At 54.7% G+C, this 19,682-nt stretch overlaps 1 protein-coding gene across 7 annotated transcripts in view; it reads right to left on the bottom strand.

The window, feature by feature from the left end:
• Positions 1-2,913: 2,913 nt before the first annotated feature.
• Positions 2,914-19,682, bottom strand: part of SORBS3 (sorbin and SH3 domain containing 3) — a 28,662-nt gene continuing 11,893 nt past the window's right edge. For 4 of the 7 annotated variants that reach the window (XM_027077422.2, XM_027077423.2, XM_053216427.1 and 1 more), the window contains 17 exons: positions 18,944-19,007; positions 16,503-16,541; positions 15,979-16,072; positions 14,211-14,298; positions 13,874-13,960; positions 13,721-13,774; positions 12,834-12,920; positions 12,249-12,295; positions 11,706-11,845; positions 11,430-11,482; positions 11,257-11,303; positions 10,957-11,071; positions 9,428-9,553; positions 7,937-8,242; positions 7,034-7,134; positions 6,372-6,478; positions 2,914-3,757 (listed from right to left, as the gene is read on the bottom strand). In XM_027077422.2, coding sequence (XP_026933223.2) covers positions 3,696-3,757; positions 6,372-6,478; positions 7,034-7,134; positions 7,937-8,242; positions 9,428-9,553; positions 10,957-11,071; positions 11,257-11,303; positions 11,430-11,482; positions 11,706-11,845; positions 12,249-12,295; positions 12,834-12,920; positions 13,721-13,774; positions 13,874-13,960; positions 14,211-14,298; positions 15,979-16,072; positions 16,503-16,541; positions 18,944-19,007 — 1,617 coding nt within the window. In that variant the 3' untranslated portion in view covers positions 2,914-3,695. Of the gene's footprint in view, positions 3,758-6,371; positions 6,479-7,033; positions 7,135-7,936; positions 8,243-9,427; positions 9,554-10,956; positions 11,072-11,256; positions 11,304-11,429; positions 11,483-11,705; positions 11,846-12,248; positions 12,598-12,833; positions 12,921-13,720; positions 13,775-13,873; positions 13,961-14,210; positions 14,299-15,978; positions 16,073-16,502; positions 16,542-18,943; positions 19,008-19,682 lie in introns of those variants that run through there. The other 3 variants (XM_053216426.1, XM_027077425.2, XM_027077427.2) reach the window with 3 other exon arrangements.

Below are 19,682 nucleotides of genomic sequence, written 5' to 3' on the forward strand. Positions count from 1 at the left end.
CCCCGACACCCACAGATCCCCAGCCCCGGCCGCCCCTCGGACCTCTTCAACTCCGTTCCCCAACGGCCGGCGCCCCGGCTAGTCGATGGTGCAGACTGCTGGGGTTTTCGGGCTGCTCAGAGCTTCCCTGTTTGAGATGCTTCTCAAGCCTGCTCCGCTCAAGGAGACCTTCCAGGCCCAAAAGATGGAGAGACTGCTGGCTGGAGGGCGCTGGGCACTCTCCCGGGCTGATGCTCTTTCCGTTCCTAGCTGCCCTCCCCTCACGCTCTCTGCTGCCCCGCCTGGGGTGGGCCAGCCCCAACAGTCACTACTGGCCCTCGCTGCCCATGTGGCCAGCCCTCTGCCAACCACCTGGAACCCAGGCTCTAGGGCTCTGGAGAGGACAGCCGAAGAAAGGCCCCAGGCACCAGCTCAGTACCATCTGGCAAATGGTTCCCCAGAGCCATACCTGGCAACCCTCACCCTGGAGACCTCGGGGCCCACCAGAGCTGGCTCTGGCATCTTCCACCAGCCTCCAGTCTGCACTGTCTCTGTCAGGCTGGTTTGTTTTCAGGGAAGCACACCTGTGGGCACAGCTGTAACTTGCCTGCTTCAGGTATGAGTCAGTCCCTCCAGGTTCCCTCTGCAAGGAGTGCCCTCACCATCCCTCTCGCCAACCTATGCCCTGTGTCTCGTCCTCTTTGCACTCACAAACCCGGAGACTCTGGGTCTCCCTCCCACAGCCTCCGTCCTCTGTGTGCTTAAGCCACTCTCCCACCAACCACTCCTGGGCCTCCTGGAATGGCCACTTTGCCTGGTACATCTGCTCTACCTCCCCGACTAGGCTGGAAGCCCTTGAGGGAGCAGGAAGCTGCAGGACAGGCAAGCACAGCCTTGGGGTCACACAGACCTAGCCTCAAATGCATGATCTGCTTCTTATTGTGGGACTTTGGGTAATTTCCTCAGTTTCCCCACAGGTAAAGTGAGCATAATGCATACTTTAGCCTCCTGTTGCATAGACTGTCCTCTCATATAAAGCTGCTGGCGTGCAGATTCCTCTTAGGGCAGGGTGGGGGGATTGGTTCACTGCTCCATTCCCAGAGCCTAGTACAGTGCTTGGCACACAGTAGGCATTCAATAAATGTTGAATGAATATTGTTTGAAATGATTGAATGAATTAATTTCCCTTCCTTCACCCCCAATTTGTGGCAGGGCCTCTGTTTTACACCTCTTTGTGCTCCTGACTTTGCACTGGTCTCTAGAAACATCTACAGGTTAATCTACAGGATTTCTGCTCTGTGGGCCATGCAGTCACAAAACTCATGACAAAGACAAAGTCGTCCGAGCTAGGGACAAGGATCCTGTGGAACAGAAGGGAGTACTGTCCTGCTCTAAGCAACTCTGTGGCCCTGGGCAAATCTATCAGCTCACCTCTCTAATGGCATGAGCATACCCAGTGGCCTACAGCCCTTTCTGACTCTGACCCCACAGGTCCCCCTCACCCCTCAGGCCTGTGATCCTCCGGTGACCTCCTGCCTCACACCAGGTCAAGGCACAGAAGTAGTCATTGTACAGGCAGGTCTGTCGTGGCAGGCAGCCCAGGGGCGTAGGGTTGGCTTGCTGGGGAGGTTTCAGGGATCTATCAAAGAGGGTGTGGATTTGGTTTCTGCCCCAGGGAAAGGAAGTCACAACCCTGCTATCTTTGATGAGGGCATCAGGGAATGTGGAGAAGCTGGGACAGGGGATGAGGAACAGGCCAGTGGGTTCCTGGAGAATAATCATTTGCACAAGATGGGCTGGACCTACCAACTTAGAAGCAGATCGCGGTGAGGACCAGGGTGGACAGAACAGATGGTGTGCACGTAGGTCTTGTTCTTCCAGCTGCTGTTTAACCAGTGTTGGGGCCCAGGCCACACCCAGGCTATGGCCCTGTCATTCACAGGTCTCCCCAACCCCCATCCCGGCAGAGCAAGGCACCAGCACCTCTTCCCACCCACAGGCCTGGAAGACAGGATTGCCAGGAAGTATATAAAGGAGGCCCAATCTGGGGCGGCCCCAGGGAAGTCCTTGGCCTCCTGCATGACCTTCCTTCTCTGGGACAAGGACTGCCTGGGCATTTGATACACTTTGTGCAGACAGGTGGCAAGAGTCATTGGACCTGACTTCACATTCATGTGGCCCAGACAACTTAATTTCTCAGCCTCGGTCTCTTGTCCTATAAAACAGAATCATATACCTGTCATTGAGACACTTACGTCAGAGAACACACGTGTAGCACCTCATGCCCTGCTCAACTCCCAGCACCTGCCAAGGACTGGAGTTTTCTTTCTTGGCAGAGCAGCCAGCCCAAATGGTGCCACTGCTGTCACCTAGCAGGATCCACCAGGCCCCAGGACTCTGAAACCTTGGGCGAGAAGAGTCGCTTCAGGTAAGCTGTGCCCCACCACTCCCAGCTTCCAGCAATTGATTGCTCAAAAACCCGAGCTCAAAGAAGAAAGTAAACAAACACACGAGAGCTTTGGTGTGGAACTGGAGCACACAGAAGGAAAACATTAGGAGCAGAAGAACTAGAAATGTCATCTAGTCCAGCAACCCCATGGCCACTCCGGAATCAAAACAGCCTGCACACAAGGCCACATTCAGCTCCCATCTCTGGTTTCTCCCCATAATCAGGCCTTGCCCTGGGCCCTATGACGTGAGTTCTCTCTCAGCATTGCTTATCAGACTGCTGTCTGGTCCTGGGGGCTGCCCCATTCTGCCTGAGACCCGGGGGCTGAGATCTTTAGAGACAATGATGGTGCTTTTCCAGCCTCCCCTTTCACACACACACTCAACATCCCACCTGGTTCCCAGCACAGCTGACAGCAGAGAGAATTCCCACAATGCTAAGCAGGAGGAGCCCTCTCCTGCCCAGAAGGAAAAGGACTGGCAAGGTCCCTGGTCTCCAGATTTATTTGACATTCTCTTTCAGAGGGGACTTGGGGGTTGGAGGAGCTGGGGAGGCTGGAGGGCAGCACATATCAGTCTTCTGGGAAAACACCTGGAATAGGCCAGTCCTCTGAGGCCCAGCCCTTCCTGGGCACTACAGCAGCAGGATGGCCCACACAGCCCAAGCCCAGGGCTTGGCAGCCTTTGGGAAGAGGGCGCCTTCAGGCAAGACCTCTTACCAGGCCTTGGGCACGAAGGAGGTGCTGTGTCCCTCTCCCACCTCACTCCCAAGCCCAGCTGGAGGCAGGAAGGCAAAGGGGGCAGCAGGTAAGCTGGACTGAAAGAGGAGGAATCTCCTCCAGGCAGAGGCGGCCTTTGGTCTCTGTTAGGTTAGGAAGCTGGTCCTTGTTAGAAGAACCCCATGGGGGTGAAGCTGGGAGCTGGTCCCTGTTAGAGGAAATGCCATAGCAGGGCGGGGTGGGGGGCTCCAGGGTCTGGTCTCAATAAGGCCTGGAAACAGTCTCCACTTCAAAGCAGACCTCTATATTTGGGGAGTGTGGTAGGGGAGGAAATAAAAAGGCTGTTGGAGGAATGTTTGTGAGTTGTGGGTGGGAAGCAGTCCAGGGGGCTTCGAGGGGGCTCCAAAGAATGGCTGCTGGAGTTGTCTGCAGATGCCAGCAGGTCAGGTCTTGGGGAAGGGAGGAGGGTGGATCTTCTCTCCCTCCTGTAAGTGCTACCGCTCCCCACCCCATCCTGGCTTGGCTCTGAGTTGCCACGGAGACCACCACTCAAACCGGAGCTACATAATTTCCAGGGAACGTCCCAAATTTCTGGGTCCTCCGGGAGACACCTGAAAGAGAAAAAGAGAAAAGGAATTCCCTAAACTTCTTTATTTAGTAGGAATGTGGGGGTGTGGGACCTTCTCCCTACTGGCAGTGCCCGGAACTGCATGTGGAGTCCCTGTCCCAGGGAGGAAGGATTTGCTTTCCTCATTTCTGCCCCCTAGCGGGCATCTGGGCAAAGCTACACTTCCTAAATTCAATGACTCGGAGTTTGAGTACTCTACAGTGTATAACTTTGCACACAGCACTGAATTACCCAGCCTTCCTCAGGAAAGTAAGCAGGAGGATGAATTCAGACCTTAAATCTGAGATTTAGCAGACCTTAAATATGGAGGAAACTCACTGTTCTCACCTTTAATTTATTTTTAAAAACAATTTAAAAAACTTTTTTAATGTTTATTTTTTGAGAGAGAGAGAGAGTGCAAGCGGGGTAAGGACAGTGAGAGAGTGAGACACAGAATCGAAACCAGGCTCCAGGCTCTGAGCTGTCAACACAGAGCCTGATGTGGGGCTCGAACTCAAAGACCACGAGATCATGACCTGAGCCGAAGTCAGACACTTAACCGATTGAGCCACCCAGGTGCCCCTAAAAACAAACTTTTTAATGTTTATTTATTTTTGAGAGAGAGAGAGAGAGTGACAGAGAGACAGAGTGTGAGTGGGGAGGGGCAGAGAAAGAGGGAGACACAGAATCAGAGGTAGGCTCCAGGCTCCGAGCTGTCAGCACAGAGCCCGATGCGGGGCTGGAACCCACAAACCGCGAGATCATGACCTGAGCCTAAGCTGGATGCTTAACCAACTGAGCCATTCAGATGCCCCACCTTCAATTTATTTTTTTAAATGTTTATTTATTTATTTTGGGAGAGACAGAACCCCAAGTAGCCTCCACACCCAGTGCAGAGCTGGATGCAGGCCTCCATGTCACCACCATCAATGACCTGAGCCAGAATTGAGTCAGACACTTAACCCACTGAGCCACCTAGGCGTCCTTCACCTTCATCTTACAGATGGGATAGGCAGTCAAGGCCTAAAGAGAAGGCTGAGTGAGTTCCCCAAAAGCACTTAGGGGTAGAGGTGGGAGTAAAATCCAGGCCTTGGGTCTGCTACAACCCCAAAGAAACCCATGTTCTGGGGGTGGAGAAGGGGGAATGCTAGAAGACACAGGGATATAAAATGAAAGTAAAGTCCTGAACCTTCCCCTCCTAGCAGGCTGGCATCCTGACCTCCTTATGAGCAGCCTATGCTCACCCTGTCCCCAGCCCTTGCCGATACTGTTCCCCTACCTGGGATGCCTCCCCTAATCCTTCCCCTGCCCTTCAAGGCCTAGCTCCCCAACTTCCTCCAGGAAGCCTTCCCCATCCAAAATGATAACCACTAGCCACATGTAGCTACCGAGCTCTTGGACTATGCTAGCGTGACTAAGATACTGAACTTTCCAAGTCTTTCCTCTAAAAGCACTTGTGGCTTATACCACAAAAGTGGTGCTTTTTCTTCTTGTCTACATTTGCAAAGCTTTATTAGTAGTAAAGAAAAAAAATTCAAAAGCAGGGGCACCTGGGTGGCTCAGTCGGTTAAGCATCCAACTCTTGATTTCAGCTCAGGTCATGATCTCACAGTTCGTGAGTTCAAGCCCCGCATCGGGCTCTGTGCTGTGTGGAGCCTGCTTGGGATTCTCTCTCTCCCACTCTCTCTGCCCCTCCCCTGCGCTCTCTGACTGTCTCAAAATAAGTAAATAAACTAAGTAAATCCAGCAAAAGCAGAAGTGTACAGAGGAAAATGAGGATGTGCCCCCCAAGCCCACCCCTCTGAGGCAAGCGCTGTTAACACGTTAGTGCTCCATGATCGCTGGTGTGTCAGAAACTTGGTCAGCAATGAGGTGCTAGGATTCAGATGAGAAACAGTGGGTTGCCAGGTCAAGAGACTGCCCCTGGGGCCACCAAGCAGCCTTGCCACCCTTTAGGCTCGGCAGCCTGCTGTGGGAGAGGGCTCTGGCTGCTCGCTACTCTCTGAAAACGGTCCCTTCCTCTGAAGCTGAGGCCTGTATGGCCCTGCCCACTTGGAGGAAACAGGCTGTGTGAAGCCTGCTGGGTTGGTCACCTTGAACCAGGCCAAGGCCAACTTGAGGCTTCCTGCTTTAGTCCTTTGCCTGAGCTGCCCTAGGACCAGCCCTAAGGGCCGGGATCTTTCTCTACTCCCTCTTGTGGGCAGGGGAGCCAGCTGCTAACTGGGGGTGGGGGTGGGTATATTTGGATGTGAGACTTGGTCCTTCCCATCAGAGACAGGTGTGTGGTGGGAAGGACCAGGGCTGTGAGGGTCAGGAACGCTGCTGTCTTGAGTCCATGCTGACTTCATCAGTGACCCTGGGCTTGTCGGTCAGACTGCAAATCTTTGCTGAATCGGCACTGGCAGGCCGACAGCCCACTAAATCTTCCCAGGGACCCCAAGATACCCACTCTGACCTGTCCCTTGGGTCATCCCCCAGGACCCTGAGATATTCCCCAGCTATCCTGCCCAGAACTCACAGATATCCCCTTCTGGTCTGCCCCTCAGCCCATCTCCCTGGGACCCTGAAATACCCCTTCCAACCTGCCACCCCCCAGCCCACCTGCCAGGCCCACATACCCACAAACCAGCCATCATCACACTGCTGCATGACGTCTACCCGATCCCCCTCCCGCAGCTCCAGCTCATCCTCATTCTGGGGCCGGTACTGGTACATCGCCCGATACCTGTGGGAGACAGCATCATAGCAACAACTAGAGTCTGGCCCCTGCCTCAGATCAGGCCCAGAGAGTCTAACTCAAGTGTTGCCATGTCCTCTGAGTTTTCCAGATAATCCCATTGGCCCCTGGCCCAGCTTCTAGAATGGCAACTCTGTCTGGCTTCAGTGCAACCTTTCCCAGGCCTGCACCCTGTGCTCCAAGCCCTAACTACCCCAACCCCTCCTCCTCCGAGCTCCCAGTGCCTTCAGGTCTGTTCTACCAGTTCCCACACTTCACACATACATGCACTGACCTCAGGGCTGGAAACACAGTGAGGAGACTGAGGCCAAGGGGCAGAGTGTGGGAAACTTGCTTTAAGGACAAAGGGCTAGCAGAGACAGGTCAGGACCACCACAGACAAGTGGCCCCCCAGCAAATCATCCATCGGTGCCAAAGGCAGGAGTTTACCAAATCTATCTTAGTGGGAAAAGGGCAAGCTGGGGGGGGGGGGGCGTCACTGTGCTCAGCACTGCCTGCAAGCAACACTCCACCCCTGACCAAGCACCCCCAGATGGTACTCACGGGGTCCAGTGTATCTGAGTGGTGTTGGGGGAGGTCCCCAGGTCCACGGGACGGCTGGAGCCTCCAGGATGGGACAGAGCTGACCCAGAGGTGCCGAAACCCTGAGGGTCCACAGGAGGAAAGGCAGGCACATGCAGGCATGAGGGAGGGGAAGTGCAGTGGGCCCTCCCACTTTACCTCCTGCCCCCATCTCATCCTCTGAACCCCCATGGCAGAGAGGTCTGTCTGAGCATTGCACTTCACAGGGGCTGGGAAGCTGAGGCCCAGCTAGGGTAGGTGGCCGATTCTAAACGCCAGCACAAAGCCAGGCATGGGACGTGCCTCATGCTCACATAGGTTTGCTGAGTGAATGGATGAGCACAGGAGTGAGCGTACCTGTTTGTGGACTAGGTCAGCGTAAGTACCAATGATATCTTTTCCCCATCAGCTACTATAAGCTTTTAGTTCAAACCCACCCGAGTACCCTCTCCCGTGGGAATTATTATCCCCATTCCACAGTGGAAAAAAACTAAATCCAGAGACTGTATGTCATCTGCCTAAGGTCAGACGCAAGGGAATGGCAGATCTCTGACTCCCACATGACCCTGTCCTAGAAACTGATACAGGCAAATCACAAGAGTGGAGTCTATATGGTCAGGAGGTCGGGGCTGGCTTTGGGGTCACACCTAAAACTAGCTGGCTGCCCCATGCCTTCCTGGGCTGCAGCGCAAGAGCCAGAACCAACTTGAGAGGTCTGTGGTCCAAAAGGCCAGGGTGGCTCTGCCGTGCAAGGTTCTGCCCAGCTATTCCACTGATCTGTCCTGGGGCAGACTAGGAAGGAATCCAAAGGATTCTGTCAAAGGAATGGAGGAAATAGTGTGGGAAGCAGGGATCAGCTCTCTAAGCTGAGGCAGGTCACCTTACCTGGCCCTGGGCTCTGGGCTCCTGGGTGGGGAAGGAGAAGCCAGTACGGCGGGGGGAGGTCTGGCTCCCCCAGTCAGGATCGACTGGGCTGTGTGGTGCTAATGGGGAGCTGGAGTGCCGAGCCAGACGGGCGGTGGTCAGACGGGGAGATGCAGGGAGCTGGGGGCCATCGTCACAGATCCGGACCCGGGGATCACGGCACACCTGCACGTAGCTGGCAGGGAAGATGCCCTGGCGCGCTGTGCCGGAGATGCGCCCCTCGTACCAGTTCTCATTCACCTTGCGGATCAGGCAGATGCGCTCCCCCTGGGGGTGCAGAAAAGCATCAGCATCTGCAAGGCCCTCCTGGGCACCATGCCCCTGCGGGTGCCCACAGGGGCTGTCTCATTTAAACCTAATGCCTTGCACAGAGCAAGTTCAGAGCAGGTCAGCAGGTTGTGCAGTCACGTCATTAGAAGGTGGTGGAATCAGGAGCCAAGCCCCGGCTGCCTGGGCTCTTCCCACAACATGCCGCACTGGGCACGGATCAAGTCCTGCCTCTTTGGGAAGCCTATGTGACATGTACCCCTCTGACTCCAAAGCACCCTCTCCCCGGAATTCCAGTAATGGGGGAACCTGGTGGCTCTGCCAATTTCAAGTTGTGTGGCCTCGGACAAGTTACTGTGCCTCTCTGAGCCTAGTTTCCTCACATGTTAAGTGGGGATAGCAATCGTGTTGCTGTGAGGAGCAAGAGAGGTCAGTGGCCGACTGGTAAGAAGCACTGGACAGCCATCAGTCGCCACTGCCGTGACACGGTCCTGTCCCTGCCTCTTCCCTGGGTGATCTATCACCAGTGCATCAAAAAACAAACTCCCAGGGACAGCCAGTGTGTCCTCAAGCCCACATGCTGACTGACATTAGGCAGGGCTGCCCTGGGGAGGATGGTCTCCAGCCCTCTCCCGCCCCCCACCTCTCACTACCCAGCCAGCTCCTTCCCTCTCTCTCCCTGGGGCTAGCTCTTCTGGAGGACCTTTGCTAGGGGCATTCACGGTCTCTGCCCCCAAAATCAACCAAAGCGAGACCAGCTCCCGCTTTCTAGGACTTTTTCAAACTTCCTTATGATCTATAGTAAAAATTAACATTCTAATAACAACCCAGTACGCACACACGCACATGAGTACATATGTAAGTGCCTAAAAGTTTGATAAAATACCCTTTCTACATGCAAGGCATTATAAGATTTCCATTCTGTTCTTATAAAAATGCTGATTATGATCCTCACAGCCTACCAACCTGCAACTGAAAAAAGCACAACTACTCTAGAAGTTTCAAACTTTTAAAAAATGGGCTAAATTAGGGGAAACATATGCAAAGAGATTAGGAAAATTTTTAAATACTGGGAGAAGAGGGGTACACTTGACTCCTTAAAAAAATGTTTTAGCTACACATATTTACCCATGTCCTCACCGTACCCTGACCGCCCCCCCCCCCCCACTTCCTGCCTGGCCGCACCTTGCGGAAGGACAGCTCCACCTCCAGATCCCCCTTGAAAGTGTACTGGGCCACTGCTTCTCCATACTCCAGCACCTGGTAGGTTGGAGGCTTGATGGGCTTAGGGATCTCATCTGCAGGCAGCACCTAGAGGAAGAAAGGTTAAGCCTGGGCATCAACTGGGCAGACCTGAGGCTCCCGGGAGGGTGAGGTAACAAAGAGAAGATGGTATCAGTGAGATGTGCCCCAGAAGCCAGCAAGGATACAGACAGCAGACACAAGCTTTGGGGTGGCCAGGGTGAGCACAGCCAAGGGGTGGTTAGTCCCAGAAGGCTACTGGAGGAAGAATTTCCCCTGTGGTATGTGGAGTAGGCAGTGGAAGAACAAAGATGGAAGTCAGTCCTAAGAGACAGTTTAAATTAGAGTACAGAAGTAAATGAAGAGTTCTAAAAAGCAGGGAACATCTTGCAACCTGATCTAAAAGTGAGGATCTAACACCACTGCTGATACCAAGTATCCTTCTTCCCTGTCCCTTCTACCCCACCAGGTGCCTAGAATCCCCACATTCCCTTTGCTTCACCCTATTCATAAAAAAAAAAAAAATCAAGAAGCTAGTAAACTATTTCATACTAATATGTAAATGACTAATAACACGGGATACTGCATATATTTGGTGGAGTTTCAGAATCACAGAGACTGTTCCGAAGGTAAGGGAGGCCTACTGATTCTTATCAAATCAAGAGCCCAAATTAAACAATAACCTAATCCATGGGTCAAAGAGGAAGTCACAAAGGAAATGAGAAAATACTTTGAGTTGAATTAAAAAAAAGCAAAACATCAAAACCTGTGGAGCATAGTTAAATCAGTGCTTACAGAGAAATTTATATCATTAAATACTCAAGGAAAATAAAGTTTTATTTAAGTAAATTCTACTCCCAATGTGAAGCTCAAACTCACAACCCCAAGATCAAGAGTCGCATGCTCTACCCACTGAGCCAGTCAGGCACCTCTGGATCTTGTACTTAACCACTTGTCTCTGAACCTTACAAGGGCATCTGTAAAGTGGGGATGACTGATCTCTTCTCAGGTTAATGAGAGAACAAGGAAGGTACTACAGATGAAGAAAGTGATGCATGTACATGTGATGTGATTAGAAAGCTGTCACACACTACATGCCCTTGCCAGTTGCCCTCGGGATCCTTCCCAAAGACAGCTTGAGAGAGCTGCTGAATGGTGAAAGTCTGGGCACAGGGATGGGGTCGCTTGGTTCTCCTCCATGGGCTGCGCTCTACCTTTAGTCCTCATTTAAGAAACATGTCCTGAGTACAGGCAAAGTACTGGGTGCGGCCCTGTGGGGGCCAAGGGCATGAATGAGGCTGACCAGGCCCCTGCCCCTGGAGTTCACAGTTTTACCTATCAGGAAGCCTGTGAGATGTGTGGGAAGCAGTCAGCTCCAGAGAAGGGCTGTGGAGGGGTCAGTGCGTCTGCACCCTAAGTCTCTGCAACCCATCCGCCCTCCAGGCCGCACTCCTGCTTGCTCTCCTGCTTACTTCCACATAATTGGCAGGGAAGATGCCCAGTCTACCATGGTGCTCCCCTTCCAGCCAGTTCTTGTCCACCTCCTTGTGGATGTAGACAATGTCACCCTTCTTCAGAGTCAGCTCCCTGCAGGCCAGAGTAAGGACATCCAGCAAAGTGAGGCCCTCCCAATCCTCCTTCCCTTCAGACCCTGTCTAGTGCACCCAGAGTCTCACCCACCTCTGGGGAGGCCCCGGCAGCCCTGTCCTCCCCTCCTCCCATAGGGTGCAGAGACAGTCCTGGGGGTGGGGAGGAGAGAGAAGGGCACTTACTTGGGGGACTGTGCCTGGAAGTCAAACTTGAGTCTGGCGGCCTTCCTCTGGGCAGGAGCAGAGGACAGAGGGAGTCACTTCAGTCAAGCAGGCGGCGGGTCTGAAACAGCCATCACCGGGACCCACCCCAGACCCCCTCGCACCCTGACCCTAGTGCTTTCACCCCTCCTTACCTTCTTCTCTTCCTTCCTGGCTGGGCTGCCCCCTCGTTCAGAGGCACTAGGGTCTGTGGAGAAGCGCTACCTCAGCTTGGGAACGCCACGTCTGGGGGGGCGGAGTTGGGATGGTGTTCCGCTCCCCCCCCACCCCATGACAGGGACCAGTGGAAGCAGGGAGCTCTAGGAACGTCCTGCCTCCCCACCCCCACCGCCCCCCACCCCCAGCCCAGGCACCAGCATAACTGGTGCGTGGCGGCGGGCGTCTGGGTGAGAAAAGGAGCTGGTCCTTACCTCGGGCCGAGGTAGGGTAGACAAAGTCCCTGCGACCTAGGAAGGGGCTTGTTCCTTCCGCCATTCTGTGGGGGCTCAGGGGCCGGGAGGAACCCTGGTAAAGTGCATTCGGGTAACTGGAGCTCCAGGCGGAGGCCGGGCTGCGCGGGACACAGCGAGTGAGCCACCTGTCCGGGGCCTCACACCCTACGCCGCTCACCCCTGCCCGCCCAAAAGTCTCTCCGCATCTCCCGCCGCCTCCTCCCAAGGCGTCTCCCACGTCCCGGGCTCTGAACAGGATGTCCTACTTCCCCAGCGGTCGCGGCCGGGAAAGGGTGCGGCCTGGGGCCGCGGGAGGGCGCGTGGGAAGCGCGAGGCTCCCTCGGCCTCGCTCCGCCGCTGGCCGCGGCCACCCAGTCCTCGGACGGGGACAGGTTTCCCTCCGCGGCCACTGGCCAACCTCCCAGGCCCCTCCTCCCGCGCCCTCCGCGGGGCTCGCCCCCCTTCCCAGCGCGGCCGCCCCCTCCCCGCGCCACGTCCCCGGCGCCCCGCCGGGCCACTCACCGCGCTGGAGGCCGCGGCTCCCGGCACCGTCGGGGCACTTGGGAACTCTGTGCGGGGAGACCGGGCGCGGTCAGGGCCCGGGATGCCGGGGCCCCGCGGCAGCCGAGGCCGCCGCCTCCGGAAAAGTTTGCGGCTCGCAAGGGCGGGAGGGGTGGGAAGGGGCAGGAGGGACGCGGGGTCCTAGAGTCGCCCGCGCAGGCGGGAGGGCCGGGAACCCGGGAGGAGCCGACGAGCCGGGGGAGGAACCGTGGGGTGGCGGAAGAGGGGAGGCCGGCCCAGGAAACTGGGGCCGGGTAAGGGTTGGGGTCCCTGCGGGCTGAGGTGGGGGGGGGTGCGGGGCGGGGCGAGGCCGGGGCGGGGAGCCCCCGGCACTAGGACGTCAGGCTGACGTGGAGTCCGCCTGGAAGGGTTCTTAGGGGTCATTTGGAAAAGTCAACGCCCTGCATTTTATAAAGGAGAGAGCAGACAGGGATGAAGTCCGTCCAAGGTCGCGCTGGAGGCAACACCTCTGGTCTGCCTGCCCCTCCCACCCACGCTCAGCTGCTGCGGGCTCAGGGTCCCAGGAGGGGACTGGGAGGCCGGTACCTTGGGGGATGGCTGCCGGGTCTCAATTGACCGCAGGTCCTTGTCCAGCTCCGCACTCAGCTTGGCCAGCTCTCTCTCCAGCAGGACCTGGGGGCGGGTTATGGGGAGAGACTTGGGCAGTAACGGGGGTGGGGAGAGGGAGGAAGGGGCGGGAGCGCGGGGTGGTGGAGGACACAGTGCGGGAGCGCTGATCGAAGGTCAGATGTGAGAAACCCAATGGGCAGCTGGACAAAGCACGCAGTGCTTGGGTAAAGGGCAGGCTCCCTGCCTGTGGGCCTGCCCAGAGCTGTCTCAGGGTATCAGGATGGCCTTTCCACAGCTTCTCACTGGCCCCTCCCATCTGACCGGGCTCGCCCATCCCTACTCCCATGATACTACCTTAGTACTTCCTGATAGTGTCTGTTGTCTTGTTACTTCCCTGCTCCAGAGCCTATAAGGCTCCCTATTTCCTCTCTGATCAGGTCTTCTGTGCTTTCCACAGCCTGTACTCCACCTGCTCTCCCTCCTGCTGCCCCTCCAGCCTTTGCCTCTGTGTCTCCCCACACTGAGTGTTCTCTCTCTGGCTCAACAAGCTCTCCCAAATCTTGAGAGCCCAGCTCCACCTCCAAGAACACTTCCTGACAAGTCCACACTGACCACTCCCTTCTCTGGTCCTGCTTTGGTCAATAGACATTGATTCAACACATATTTGAGTGTATACTTTATGCCAGGTACTGTCCCAGGTGCTGGGCGTACAGAGGTCAACTCTATGGGACTGGAGAGGGTCAGAGCTTTGGGTCTCTGGCCTTGCCCACGGTCACTGGGGCCAATACCACCCAGGAGTCTCCCTCATTTGTCCCCCAACATAGCTGTCTCTCTCCTTCACCAACCTATCCTGCAGCACTCACCTCAATGGGCTGGGAGGGCTTCTCAACAGGGTCATCCACTAGCGGTTTCTTGGGCTAAGGGTGGGAAAGGTAAGTCAGAGGGGGTGAATCCCCTTTCGTAAATGCACTAGCTAAGGAGTATGACCACTCTCAGAGGGCCAGGAGGACACTCACCTTCTGCCCACTCTCTAGTTCTTGCAGAAATTGGTTCCAAGAATCTTCTGTCCAGACATTTTCCACTTTCTCTTGGCGTCTGAGCACCTGCATGGAAGTTGGTGGGCATCAGCTTGAGTAGAGGGGTGCCAGGAGACTGTCCAGGCTCAAAAAGTAGGCTTGTAGGCCACTGCCTCACCCCTGTGCCTGCCAGTGCCCTCCTAAGGATTCTGGGCTTTCATGGCTGCACAGGACAGGCCCCAAACTGAAAGGGCATTATCTATACTCTTTCGGCAGAGGGGACTGGCCAAAGGGCACAGCATTGGGGGTAGTGTGGGGAGGATGCTGGGAAGGCTACCTGATGTGGGGTCTGGTGTAGGGAGGATGCTCCAGGATTACAGTTGAAGGTGCTTCTAGAAGACTCTTCAGAGGGGTCCCAACTTCTTCTAAAGACAGGGGAGGACATCTCTTCAGTTTCCTTTTAGGGAGACTGAGGCATATGTGAAAACACAGCCCTGCACATACACACATCACCCCTCACTACTGGCTCCAGCCTGCGAAAGCAGTGTTACATACTGGAAAGTTACGAGCTCTGAGTTCAAATGCCAGCTCTACCACTTAGCTGTGACCTTTTGGCAAGTTACAGGGCTCTCAGAGCCTCAGATTCGATACCTATAATATGAGTAGGATTCCCACCTTCATGAGGGTGTGGTGAAGCTATGGCTAGACCTTTCCTACTGACCTTGGTGAAATACTCTACACTGGTGTTCAGTCTGGCCCCATGACTGTGGCTATGTATGTCTGTGCAGCTTTGATGAAGCTGGTCTTTCTGGCTGTCACAGCTGAGCGGTCTTACACACATGCCTGAGTGTGGGACCACATCCTAGTCCAAGGAGAACCCAGGGCAGGGGAAAGAGCCTGTGGCCCTGACTCAGGAGCCTGGGTAAGCTATTTCTGTTCCCTCAGCCTCAGTCCCTTAAGGGTTCTGGATTCAGTGATGTCATCTATGAAAACACTCCAGCCACCAAAGCTCCACACGGTCACATTTGCCCTAGTTCCCCTCCGGGGCTCCTTTCTTGGCTGGCTTAAATGTTCCAGCCTCTGTTGAGTTTGAATGTTTCCACCAAGTGGATTCACTGTACCAAGCTTATCAAATGATGGAATGTCTGACCGGAAGGTGAGGATTTATTGACTGTATGACTCTATTCTCTATTTTAGAAATAATGATATTAGTAATAACAGTGGTAATGAGAATAGAATACACCATTCCTAATTTAAGGGAGCTCTAGTCATATTTACTCCTGTATATTAGTGATATTTGTGGAGACTTGCTATGTGCCTTTATACTCACAACCACCTTGTGGTCCCCACTCAACAGACGGCTGAGATTGGTTAAGGTGCCCAAGGTCACATGGCTAGTGGCAGCACAGCAGCTTGAATCCAAACTCTGGGTTCAAATCTTGAGCTCTTAGCCTCTATCTTACTGATGACACCAAGAGCCACAGGCCAGTTATGGCCACGCTAATGAGGGTAATCCCTTCCTATAAAGGAATAAGAAACCCCTTGATTTCACTGTGAGCAGAGCACCTGATTCTCAAGGTCTGGCTGAGCCCCTCCAGGACCCTGGCAGCCTGGGCTGGGCTTGTGTGGTTTGTGCAGAACAAAGGAACTACAACCTTCACTTATGTGGAAGGGTGCCTCTCTCATCCTCATCTCCCCCGACTTGGGAGGAAACTTGGGATCCTCTGCACCCCTTGTTTTCTCTAAGGCTGTGGAGTGAATGGCCACAGGTCCACGCCCAGCCTGTGGGCCACTCCACTCTTCACCCCATATGACCTGTGGATCTTTGGTGTGATGAGTTCCTGCTACAAACCACAAAAGAATCACAAAAGAATCACAGGAATGGGTGCGGAGTCCACCCCTGCCCGCCATTCCCCTTTGGCCCTGGCTGCGAGGAGGGTATCTGGAGTGGTGGGGACCCTAAGGAGGAGCAGAGCTGTGGGGTAGGGCAGAGGGAGGGGGGCACGGAGAGGCTGCACTGGCCATGGCCACCAGGGGGTGCCAGTCCCCACAAGGAAGCTAGCACCCCTCTGCAGCACTTGGGCCCCTTTCCTAGGATGGCTCACCCACTCAGAGAAGAGGCCTGGCCTGGCCTGGCAGCCGGTCTTTGCTGGGGCGTTGGATGCCTTGAGTCTGCAGAGGCCGCACAGGAGGAAGCCACTGAGGGTGGGAGAAGACAGGCCAGGGGAAGTGAGAGCTGAGCTTGAGGATACCTGGGTGACCATTGAAGGCTCTGGCACCCATGCTCACACATGCTCATGGGTGGCTTGTGGGAACAGGGTTGGGGTTTGCACCAAGGGCTTCACACTCTTTACTAAATCTCCACAACTCTGGTGTAGGTAGTGTCCCCATTTTACAGATGATGAGAGAGAAGCCCAGAGAAATCAGAGCCAGGGCTAAGATGTCGACTGGACAGCGAAGCTGAGGTTTTTCATCGCCACCTACCAGGGGATTTGAAGCTCACTGAAAAAGGGCTATAGGAACTTCTCAAGTTGAAGGAAGCCAACGGGGGAGCCTCAAAGCCAGGCACGGCTTATGAGATGGGCAAATGCAGGCACTGAGTTGGGGCGGGCCACCCGCATCCCCTCACCTTTGGGTGATTCCTCAAAGGTCCAGTCCAGCTGCAGGTCTGCAGGAGCAGAAAGGACCAGATCAGGGATGGGGCCTCAAGTGAGGACACTGAGCCCTGTGAGGCTCCCTCAGCTGCTCCCAGCCATCCTCCTGCTAGAGCAGGGGACAAGGGGCTGAGTCAGGGCCTGAAGAATGTCCCGAGGGAGGGAAGGAATTAGGAGGGCAGTTCTCTGGAGGGCTTGAAATGCCTCTGGCAGACCTCGGGCCTGAGTGAGCCAACCCAGGCAGCGGACTTGCCCAAACCCTCCTGTTCCTCCCTCCCCACGTTCCCACACACACCCTTTCCCTGACCTTTGTAAACCTGCCCTCACCATGTCAGGTTGGGGAAATTCCACCTCCCCTTCTCCCTCTTTCCCTTTCTGCACCCCCTTCTGAATGCCTGTCCTTCCCCCTTTGCCCAGACCCACTCCTCATGGCACTCATGACTTTCCGGGGCCTCCTAGGAAAAGCTGCTGACCAGCCAACCCACTTGATCCCCTTGGCATGCAGACGTGCCACAACAGCACTTGTCTTAAATGCAAACCAAAATGCCTCTCCCCAGATCCCATATGTCCTCCAGCTCCTAGACTGTTTGGCTTTCCTTTGCAAGAAACAGCTGTGCCATCACTAACTCACTGTCTCCAATGCCCCTTTTTGGTAAGCAGATTTCAGCTCCAACAGATTGCCCCCAACTGCTCTTATGAAAGACCCCCGTGACCTCCATGTTACCAAATCAAAATGGTCAGTGTGCCTGGGTGGCTCAGTCAGTTAAGCCTCCAACTCTTGTTTTCTTTCAGCTCAGGTCACGATCTCACAGTTGGTGAGCTCCAGCCCGCATCAGGCTCCACTCTGACAGCGTGGAGCCTGCTTGGGATTCTTTCTCTCCCTCTCCGTCTCTGCCCCTCCCCTGCTCGCTCTCTCTCTCTCAAAAACAAACAAACTTTAAAAATATTTTTTAAAATGGTCGATCTGTCACAGTGGATCATTCCTCCTGGAAAGTTCTTTTTCACTTGGCTTCCCTGCTGTACCTTCTTTGTCTGCTTGGCTGATTTCTGCTCATCTCTCAAATCTCTGAACATCCAAGTACCTGGGGACTCAGTCCTTGGGCCTCTGTCTATCTCCCCAGGTGATCCTGTCTACTCTCCTGGCTTAAAAAAAAAAAAAAAATACTGTCTATTGCAGGAATTCACATTGGAATTAGTTGGGGGGGCTTTAAATAAAAATATTTCTGAGTGAATCCCAGGTATTTCCATCTGTAGCTTAGGCCTCACCCCTGAACTGCATATTGCATATTAACTGCCTGCTTGACACCCCCAAGCAGATGGACCTCATCTAAAACTGAACACCCCTTAGACTGTACCTGTCTCACTTCCCTGTACTTATAAGAGGGGCGCTCTTTGACTTGCTCAGGTTTCAAGTCATCCATGATGTCTCTCCTTAATGCCACATCCAATCCATCAGCAAATCCCCATGACTCTGTCTCCACAATCCCACAAGTCCCACTGCTACTGCCCTGGTCTGAGACACTGCCCGTCTCTAACCTGGATTAAAGCCAGGCCCCCTAAGTGGTTCACCACATCCTGCATCCTCGTCTCCTCCCCACCTGGCAGCCGGGCCTCCAGAGTCTCCTCCCCACCCGGCAGCCGGGGCCAGCCTCCAGAGCAGGTCACTCTTCTGCTCAGAACCTCCCAGTGGCTCCTCAGCTCTTATGGAGTAGAAGCCAAAGTCTGATAATGGCCCTAAAGGCCCACCGTGACCAGATCCCATCACTCTGCCTCTGTCTCCCACCAGTGCCCCTCTCACCCCAGCCCAGCCTCTCCTTGCTGCTCCAGAAAGGCCTGGTTCTGCCTCTGGGTCTCTGCCACTCCCCCTGCTGCCAGGCTCCTCTCCTGGCTCTGCAGGGCCGACTCCTTCCCTCCCTCAGCTCTGCTCAGATGCCACCACCTATCAGGGCCTTCCCTGACCAGCCCGCACTGGGCACTGACCTTTTCTTTTCTCCCTTGCCCTTACCACAATCTGCCATATTAAATATTTATCTGTTCATTCTGTGTCTCCCTCTGTCTTCAGCTTCACTGCAGCAACGACATTCTTTTTTATTCCCTGTTTTATCTTCAGCACCCAGAATAGTGCTCAATAGGTGACCAGGGGGCTGATGTGACAAATGAGTGACTGCATGGCTTCCTAGAACTCTCAGAGGATACCAGGGACAGTGTCTGGTCATCGTCCCCCCTCCCCGCCCAAGGACAGAGAAGACTTTGGAGGCTCCAAACCCTTTGGCCTGTTTTAGGGACCGCTCACCACAGAGCCTGGGGTGGTGGAGACCTCCCTGAGCAGGTACGTTCCCTTTTCTGCCCATCCCTCCCCCTGCCTCAGGGGTGGAGCCCAATCAGGCAGAGAGAGGGCCCTAGAAGCGTGTCTCACCTGGCATTTTCCGGTGAATCTGCTGGAACATTCTTCGGTACCAGTCCCTGGGGCTGTCAACACTCTGGGGTCAGAAAAGACAAAGTCAGACCACCCTCTTGATATGAAGCCACAGGAGTTTTTCCACACTGGTCATTTCTCTGGCCACCCTTGAAGCCCCAGTGGGGGGGCTGTTGTGATATGTCTAATAACAGTAACTTCATGTAGCACATTACATATGAACAAGGTATAGGGAAGGATCTCCCTCAGTGATGGTCCCGAGGCTGTGAGATTTGGGGTGTTTTCTGTTTTCCCTCTTTGCTTTTCTATATTTCTGGTATTTCTACAACAAACATATATTTGCACACAATGAAGAATAAATGCAATAACACAGGCTGTTATTTCATGGCCCCTGCCTCACTGGAGGCTGAAAACAGCTGTGGGAAGCATGTTACCAACTTCAGTTCCAGGTGGAGAACTGAAGGCAGGTGGCTGGCTCAAGACAGGCATGCAGTGGAAGAAGGGCAGGCTCCTCAGAGGCTGGGCCCTGGATCCTTCCATGCCTGCCACCGTGTGAGGCCTTCTCACTCAGAGGACTCTCGCTAGCTCATTCAGCCCAGTCATTCACTCCTTGGCTGTGCTAGGCCCCGTGGCTATGAACAGAGGGGATCCCTGCCTCGCTCAGCCCTTACAGCAGGAACTCTGCTCCTCTGAGAACCTGGGGGCATTCTAGATCCCCTTTCCCCCCACAGACCACTTG

This window comes from Acinonyx jubatus, chromosome B1, assembly GCF_027475565.1.
Source record: "Acinonyx jubatus isolate Ajub_Pintada_27869175 chromosome B1, VMU_Ajub_asm_v1.0, whole genome shotgun sequence".
Lineage (NCBI taxonomy): Eukaryota > Metazoa > Chordata > Mammalia > Carnivora > Felidae > Acinonyx > Acinonyx jubatus.